At 51.5% G+C, this 8,344-nt stretch overlaps 1 protein-coding gene across 1 annotated transcript; it reads right to left on the reverse strand.

The window, feature by feature from the left end:
- Positions 1-3,593: 3,593 nt before the first annotated feature.
- Positions 3,594-6,730, reverse strand: LOC112954206 (transcription cofactor vestigial-like protein 2). Its single transcript, XM_026047347.1, has 3 exons — positions 6,445-6,730; positions 4,666-5,178; positions 3,594-3,660 (listed from the first exon to the last, which is right to left on the reverse strand). Exons 1-3 carry the CDS (start codon positions 6,713-6,715, stop codon positions 3,620-3,622), a joined length of 825 nt encoding a protein of 274 aa, XP_025903132.1. The 5' UTR covers positions 6,716-6,730; the 3' UTR covers positions 3,594-3,619.
- Positions 6,731-8,344: the final 1,614 nt, after the last annotated feature.

Below are 8,344 nucleotides of genomic sequence, written 5' to 3' on the forward strand. Positions count from 1 at the left end.
TTTTCCTTTTCTCTCTTTTCCCTTTTCTCCTTTTTTTTTTCTTTTTTTCTTTTTTCTTTTTTTTTCCCTCCCTTTTCTTTCACTGCCCTTTATTTCTCCTACCTCCCTATGAAAAATCACCTAACCTATCAAATAAATACCTCAGTCCTGCAAATAATCACACTGCAGAGTCCATCTCCTTCTCCTGCTGCGACTGCTCCTCTGGGTGGCAGGCCAGGGAAGCCAGCCAGGACACCGCAGTGCCCTGGAGGAGCTGGCTCGCCTTCCTGCCATCAAAAGGGCATGTTAATTACAACCCCTGTCCAGAAAAAGGTGCATGAGAACTGTCACTCACACACTCCTGATGCACCCAAAACCACCCGTAGCATTTTCATCCGTTCTAGGAAGGGACCAACCTTTAAGCCCTCGCTAGAGCTTGTCATGAACTTAAATAGGACTTCAAAGGGGAAAGTGAGAAGGGATGGCAGCCCCTACTGACCTAAGGAGGAGACAGGGCAGATACATTTCTCTGGAGATGGGCAGCGCACAATCCGCAGGAGATGCAGAGGATTATTCAGCCCCTGCCTCTCCTCCCTGCCTCCTCTTCCAGAGGCTCACATGGAAAAAAAGCACTGGAAAAGAAGGCAGGAAGTAGGAAACAATATCTTAAAGCTAGCTCGCATTAGCCAACTGTGTCTACCTTGTGCCTTCCCTGCGCTTTGCTAAGCTTCAGTTATTTTCCACACGGGAAAGAAATGTCTGCAGCGAATCTAGCCCAAGCTCGCTTTACAAACCCTTAAAGGTTGCTCACGCTCAGCCCCGGCAGATGCTCTGCCCGATCCCGCTGCCGCAGCACTGCCACGAAGGCCCCGGCTCTGCCTCCCGCCCAGGCTCGGCACACAGGTCAGGAGACACGCGGGCTTCTTGCCGCCGGGCTAGTTTGTGTGCGGGCTCTCCCAGCACAAGCACCACGGCGCTTATCCAGGCGCCACCTTCACAGGGAAGCTCCGTGTGGAGCTGCAGCATTGGGCGTTTATGGTCCTGCTCTTCTCTTGAATGACCAGCATGAGGCATAAAAGACAAATACATATATATATACATAATAGATATGCACACACATATATGAAGGAACTGCTCCTTTTGTGCCTCATTCATGATTAAGCAGCTAAGCTGGTGCTGAGGGGCAATCACCCATGGGTCTGCAGAATAACCTACATGCAGCAAATCTCTGCAGGGTTAGCCGGAGCAGGGCATGTAATTTTTCAGATTGCTCCTGACGGAGCAGGAGCACTTTTTAAGAGTGACTTCTAAAGTGTCTGATATGGTCTCAACTTTTTTATTTTACGGTCTCGACAAGTCACAGTCTCGACTTCGGGGTTTACTTGCTTTTACAATATAGCAATAAATGAGACCTTGGAGAGCAAGTGGTGATACCAGTGGTCATATCTATGTTTCATTAATTCTCATGCTCAAAATGGTCACAGTTGAAAGGAATTGTAAATGCCAATGAAGTAAATGGTGGGTTTTTGTTTACTGAACGTTTCCAAATACATTTTGGCTGTATTATCCAGTCCTCCTCCTCAGGAATTGTAAAGGAGAGGGGATAAAAAAGAAAGGAGAAAAAAAAAAAGAAAAGAAACCTTTGCAATGGAGGACAGTTAGCACTAGAGTCAGATTTTTTAAAAAACTTTTCAAAGTCTAAAAAACAGCAAGCAGGTGTTAACAAAATGTTACTGTCATCCCTAAGCTTCTGCAACAACAAAGTTAGTTTTTCATTACTTTTCCTCTGCAAAATGCTGCTGCTGTCATAACAGGAGCCTCTGAACATTTTTGGTTTAACTGGCACTATAAATCCTGAAGTCCTTTACTTGCCCTCTTGCAGCTTGTTTGGGATCTGTCTAATTGGAGACTAAGGAAGAAATTCTCCTGGGTATGTTTGGCTGAAAAAGTCACAGCAAGTCACCTGCTGCCATTTGCAGCAGGGGCTCTGGCTGGGGATGCTCTGCATATGCTGTATTCCAGAGCAGCTCCTTGCCAGCTCCCCTAATATTTACTCATGCTGCTTTATTTCACTCACACTATCAAGATTCCTATTGTTTCCCATAGGTGTAGTTAGCCTAGACACCTAGGAGAGGCAAGTTAACTATTCATAACTCCATTGCCAAATGCGGTGCACATTAGCAGCAAATCTTCGCTGCTGCATTGTGCCAGAGCATCGGGATGTGACAAACTCACCCGACATAGCACAAAAATGTATTTTCTACTGCATCTCTTACTGCAGGGCAGCTGCTTCTCCCAGTGTCAAAAAGGTGATGTTAGGACTCTCCAGCTGAACACACTGAACTTTGTCAGTCTTCAAATACATTACTTTCTTTTTTAAAAAAGAAGAACAAAACAAAACATGCTGCTGATGAGATTATATTCTTTGCAGATAAAAAGCGAGCATTTAGGTAGAGGGAGTAATTGCCATTTCTGCATTGTTGTCATTAATTATTTACCACCCTAAATAGTTAAAATTTCATCTGTACTCTTGCATTTATTTCTTCTTTTGCCTTTATTGCTATATTTTATTCTCCTTGAGATAATATTTGGTTATTTTTTTTCAGATAGGGTTTCTGTTCAATGCAAAGTAATAAAATAATTCACTTTATCCACTCTATAGGTTTCTAGCTGACGTTTCTAGCTTGCCTCGTTCCTCTTGTTTAATTCAAATTCCTCATAAAAGCACACAGGATGAAAGAAGAAGACACTTTTAATGTAGCTTTCCTACATTTAAATAGATATCTTATTTCCCTCTTCAAAAAAATTAAAGTGACAAAATGACAGCAACACATAGACAAGAGCAATATTAGAGGCAATCCAGACCTACAGTCCCTTATGTGCCTTTTTTTCTGGTGTTCCCCTTAAAGGCCGTCGGGTTGGGGTGGAGCTTTTTCTTCACATTTCTCTCCCCTTTCCCTTCTTTAATGGGATTTTTCTTTCACAATAAACTATTTCTCATAGAAAAAAAAAAACCAACAGATATATGTCCGATGCAAATGTTGTGCCAAACTCTGAGAAGTGCCACCTTGGTTTTCATATTTCTGGAGTATGAACAGTTGTCCCTGGAACAGCTGCATTTCTGTAAGCCCAAGGCAGGTGGCCCAAGCTAGACACTTGCCACTCATAACCACAAAGCTGAAAGATCTGACAGGTTTTTTGATTGTCCAAGAATGTCCATGTTTTCCCAATTTCTTCTCCTTTTACTTCTATAAAGTAAAAATCCAGTTCAAATTTGCTAAATAGTTTTCCCATTTTGCTTTCAAGAAATAATTTTCACTGCCATAAAAAAATATTCACACCACTAAAAAAAAATAAATTTCCTCTGTCCCCTGTAAGAAGACCAGTGGTTTTGCATCACCATCTGCAATGTCATTTGACTCTTTTAAAGTAGTCTGACTGCAGTCCTGGGTGCAGAGTTTGTTTAAATAAAAGTTCAACGTCTTTGGCTCTCCTCTTTCAACAGAAGTATTTCCCTCTCCAAAACGAGTCTAAAGTAGCATCCTTGCATTGCCAGGTTGTTTTAAGTCCCGTTGTCTTTTCCCGAGTTGCAGGGCCACAGTGGGCTTGGAAAAGGGCAAGGGGGGCAGGAGGCAGCAGATCAGCTCAGAAGGGATCCACCACAGAAGGAGTAACGTCGAGCTGCAAACCAAGACCAGAAGCTGTTACAAACTGACCCGATTTCAGCTCTGAATGTCACCATGTCTAACAGGCAGAGATCTACAGGGGAGAGCCGAGAGAAGAGAAGTGAAGGACAGCTCTAAAACCAGTATAGATCCTTGCTTTTATCCTGAGGCTGTAAACCTGAGAATGGAGAGAAAAAAAAAAAAAAAAAAAAAAAAAAAGGAAGAAGAAAAATAGGTATAGGCATTTAGGACAGAGGAAGACAAACTTTATTACTGCTGCATGAGACCAGAAACTCCTCCGCACTGGAAGACAGCAGCTCAGAGAAGAGCGCGAGCTAAAGCAGAGACGGACACACGGCCCGTTTTGCCAAGCGCGAGGCCACCGTGAAGAGCCCAGGGTGGATGGAGCAGCCAAACTGCAGCACGGAGCAATGCCTCCGAGCGCCGGCTTTCCTGTCTGCGGAACGACCTGCCCCTGCTGCCTGTGTCCCTGTCACCACCCCATTCCTCCCCACCACGGCCCCCACCTTGCATCCAGGCACCTCAGTGGGCAGCACCTGCTTACCGTTGTGCTTTCCTTCCAAAAAGGGGCAGGAAAAAGTAACCCAGCCCGACCCCAGTGTCAGCACTTCTACCCTGGAGGGCTCCATGGGCTCCTGAGTGTCAGCACTCGGAGGCCCATGGAGGCAGCAAACCCTTGAGGCATCTCAGTCCTGCTGCTACTCCTCAATGCAAGAGCAAGGTTAGGACCAGGACAAGAGACTCGCTTCTTCAGGGCACATTTGCAGCAAACCAAAGGTGCTGGGGGAACTGATGTTCCCTTATCCTTCCCCTTCCTCCCAAGTGCTTCCCAAGGGGCACACCAGGCCAGAGCTCCAGTGTCTCCCATGAGTCTCTCCCCTGCATTATTTCCCCAAAGCAGAACCACGGATCCCCCTTCACGAGGGCTACCTCCCTCTCACCTAAACAGTGACTTAAGCGAGCAGAGGTCCCCCCGAGGGGGTCTGAGAGAAGCCCTTACCTGCATCCACGTTGAGGCCGAGGCTCTGCGCCACGTCGCCTGTGGCGCTGGGGAAGGGTGCCGGCGTCGTCCAGGCGGCGGCGGCGGCGCCCGCCTCGCTCTTGCCCAACTCGCACTGCGGGCTGACGGGCGCGGGCACGGAGGCCGGCGTGAGGCGGTGCGGGCGGACGGAGGCGGCGGGCACGAGCAGCGAGCCGTAGCGCGGGTCGAAGTGGGGGCCGTAGACCTCGTGCATGGTGGCGGGGCGGGGGTAGGCGCCGCTCTGCGCGCCCAGGTAGGGGTGGTGGTGGTGGTGGTGGTGGTGGTGGGCATGGTGCCAGGGCTCGGGGCCGCCCTGGTGCAGGTGGCCGTGCAGCGAGGCCGGCGCGTAGGGGTCAGCGGTGGCAAAGGGCAGCTCGCCGTGGGCGGCTGCTGCCAGGGGGCTGCTCAGCGTGGCGGGGACGGATGAGGGCTGGTACGTGCTGTTCCAGAAGGACGGCGGGAAGCTGCGCTGGCTCATGGGGAAGGAGCCGTCTAGGGGGAGACAGTGGGAGGGGAAAATAAGCAGGAGCACCCATATCCTTCCCCAGCCCCCTGCCCCTTGCCAGGCACCTCACTCAGAAACAGGGCCTCCGGTTCCCCTTATCCCCCAGGCAAATGCCACGCACAAAGAATTGCTCTGTGCAAATACAGATGCCTTCCAGTTAAACATCTAGCAGACCATGGAAGACCAAGGGCTTATTCAGGAACCCGCAGTAAGTTGCTCCAGGTTTCTCTTGGTGGGGGGGGGAAAAAAAAAAAGAAAGAAAAGATGTATCATCTAAGGTGAGTGATGTCTGTTTTCCTTAGTAGTGGAGTTAGAAATGGAAAACTACTGTGCCCCAGTAGTTTCCAAGATCATTTTTGCCTTATTTTTCTCATTTATGCCCAGTACCTCAGAGGATGCCTAATCCTGCAGAGCAAGCACTTGCTGCTTAGCACTGTTTCAGAGGGGGCAGGAGCAAGGGTGAGATTTTTACTGGGGATCAGCTTGAATTTGCTGAGCACCTGGGTACAATTTCCCCATGTATTTCACTGGACTTATGCCCATATCTCGGGTATATATTAGCATATATTTGGGAAGCATTTTGCAGATCTGATTAGGGCTGGCAGGGCAAAGGCTACATTTTCTTCGCTAGTTGAGCAGCAAGCAAGATGAAATAGCGAATATTAGTAGCGAGGATGGAGATGTTAAGCATTATTGATCGGGAATGCTGTGCATGCTGGAGACAAATAAAAGCCATGCTGGTAACACACATCTGCCCGGGAGGTCCGCCAGCTCCATGACTCTGGCAATGCTCAGCAGAAAGGGAAGCGGTTCATTACGGGCATGGAAATCTCCTCTCCTGCCGGCAATTCCAGTGCCGAATATCTTTCACCCGTGAAATATTTCAAGTAGTATTTCAGCCTTCCTAACCACCAGCATGAATCCACAGAGAGGCTGGGAAATGCTGGGGTGGGTGCTGGGCTGGGCAGGGAGCCTTGACAGGGAGGGCCCCCGAAAATCCCAAAGTGCCAACACTGGGCGGCTGAGAAGGCAGGGGAGAAACTATGGGGTGTCTCACTCCGGGTGCCATCAGGGTGTCCCCAAGAGTCGGGAGGGGGCGAAACTGGCGCGGCAGGACCCGCAGCTTGGAGAAACAACCCTGGAGATTTCGCGGAGCTTCACGTCGCTTTGCAGCCCCCGCTCAGGGAGGCAAACGGCCCGTGCTACCCTGCGTGCTTCCCTGCGCGCTTCCTTGCGCGCTGCCCCGCGCTCACCCCGCCAGGATCCCGCGCTCCGCGCCGCCTTCGCGCTGCCCAGCGAGAAGCTGCTGGGCTGGCTGAGCGCCCGGCTGAAGTGCTCGTCCACCACGGCGCTGATGTCCCCGTGGAAGTAGGTGAAGAGGACGCAGCGCGAGTTGATGTACTCGGCCTCGGGGGGTCGCTCCTTCTCGGGGCTGCCCTCCTCCTCCTTGATGCTGGCCGCGGCATGGCTGGAGAAGGAGCTGCTCGTGCTGGCGCTGCTGCCGCTCTCCGGCGCCTCTTGCATTTTGGAGTAAAAGGCGAGCTTCTGGCGGGAGGCAGAGGGGAAGGAGAACAAAACAAAACAAAATAAAGCGAACAAAACCAAACAAAAGGGGCGGTCCTCATGCCCCGAGGATGCGAGAGCAGCCTCGGCCCCAGCGAGGGGATTCCGGCAGCCGCTCGTCCTCCTACCCCCCCATCGCTGCACCCCTCACCTAGGGCGCCGCGGGGCCCCCGCGGAGCGTCCTGCAAACCACGGCGGCCAGGAGGAGGAAGGAAGGGGGGGAAAAAAAGGGGGCTGTCAGCTCCAAGCGCATCGCGGGGCGAAAAGCATTTCCTTGGCAAGCTCCAGGTATTTCCTACAAGATTAGCCTGTTTTTACTGGATTCCGTTGAAAAGGAAAAAAAAAAAAAAAAAAAAGAGAAAGAAATAAAAAAAAAGAGAGAGAGAGAGAGCGAGAGAGCAGAAGTTTGCTGAATGTTTCCCATGTTCTCCTCATCGGCCTTAGTGTGTTTGCAGCAGCCGGGAGCCTCTTAGAAGTGAGTGGCGGAGCGGAGCGGCGCTGGGCGCTGCGGGCCGGGCCGAGTGGCGGGGGAAGCACCGAGGGGCGGGCGGGAAGCGGGTCAGCGCCCGGGGCCAAGACACGAGACCTATTCAATAATGTCACTCCTTCGTGACGACCGCCTTTCCCCTTGGCTGCCAGCTCGACCATTGAGGTAATGGTCACCCCCCTAAATAATGTCCCGGAGCACGGGGAGCGGGCAGAGGCAAGGTGGGGGGGGACATCATTTGCTATTTGTAACAGGTATTCCGGGCCCCGCGCCAGGCGCTGGAGGTGGGACGCCGTGCCCCGTGTCACACGGGCTGCACCCGCCGCCGGGGCTGCCCGCGCGGCTCCTGCCTTTACCGAGCACCTTTTTCGTTTGCTCGGATATCCCCTTTTCCATTTCTGGAAGGAATAGGTAAGAGAAGGAAAAGAGAGAAACCCGGAGCTAGAAAGTATTGCTCAGCAGGTGCAGCCTGCAGAAAACGACCTGCTATCTTGATGGGACTGCACCCTGGAGTGCAAAGTTCTCGATGGACATGATACGCCGCTAAACACTCCCGCATTTGGTGATATCATTTTATCGAAATCCTGCGGTTAATCAATCCCCTCGATGAAGTGGCTCGTGCTGCAAGGCGAGACCTTATTCGCAGCCGCAAACGGCCCGCGGGCGTTTCGAAAGCGGCGGCCGCCGCCGAGCGAGCCGCGGGCTAGCGGGCCCCGGGAGCATCCCTGGACACCGCCCCTGCCCGCGGCCCTGCGCACCCCGCGGAGAAGCGCGGGCCGCTCCTCCCGCGGCTCCGGGCACCTCCGCACCCGCCGCTTCCAGAGGGAAGACCCGGAGCGTCCGCCGCAGTGCCCACGGGGTGGAAAAACTTCACTCAGCCTGAAGCCAGGACCGGCCACGCTTGTCCCTCGGCGGCTGCAGGATGCCCCGCGGCCCCGCCGCGCCGTCCGCCTCGGAGAGAGAAAGAACAAGTACCCCCAAACCGCACAGGAATGGAGGAAAAGAAGAAAAAAGAAAAAGAAAAAGAAAAAGAAAAAGAAAAAGAAAAAGAAAAAGAAAAAGAAAAAGAAAAAGAAAAAGAAAAAGAAAAAGAAAAAGAAAAA

The sequence above is a fragment of the Nothoprocta perdicaria genome, unplaced genomic scaffold (genome assembly GCF_003342845.1).
Source record: "Nothoprocta perdicaria isolate Ctin4 unplaced genomic scaffold, notPer1 scaffold_494, whole genome shotgun sequence".
NCBI classification, from domain to species: domain Eukaryota; kingdom Metazoa; phylum Chordata; class Aves; order Tinamiformes; family Tinamidae; genus Nothoprocta; species Nothoprocta perdicaria.

Bases quoted from the DNA above. Each gene is read 5' to 3' on its own strand.
- LOC112954206 (XM_026047347.1), bottom strand. From the start codon at position 6,715: ATGCAAGAGGCGCCGGAGAGCGGCAGCAGCGCCAGCACGAGCAGCTCC. The intron at 5,179-6,444 runs GTGAGCGCGGGG...GTCTCCCCCTAG, and splicing joins GAGCGCGGGATCCTGGCGGG to ACGGCTCCTTCCCCATGAGC. The intron at 3,661-4,665 runs GTAAGGGCTTCT...CTTGGTTTGCAG, and splicing joins CGGCCTCAACGTGGATGCAG to CTCGACGTTACTCCTTCTGT.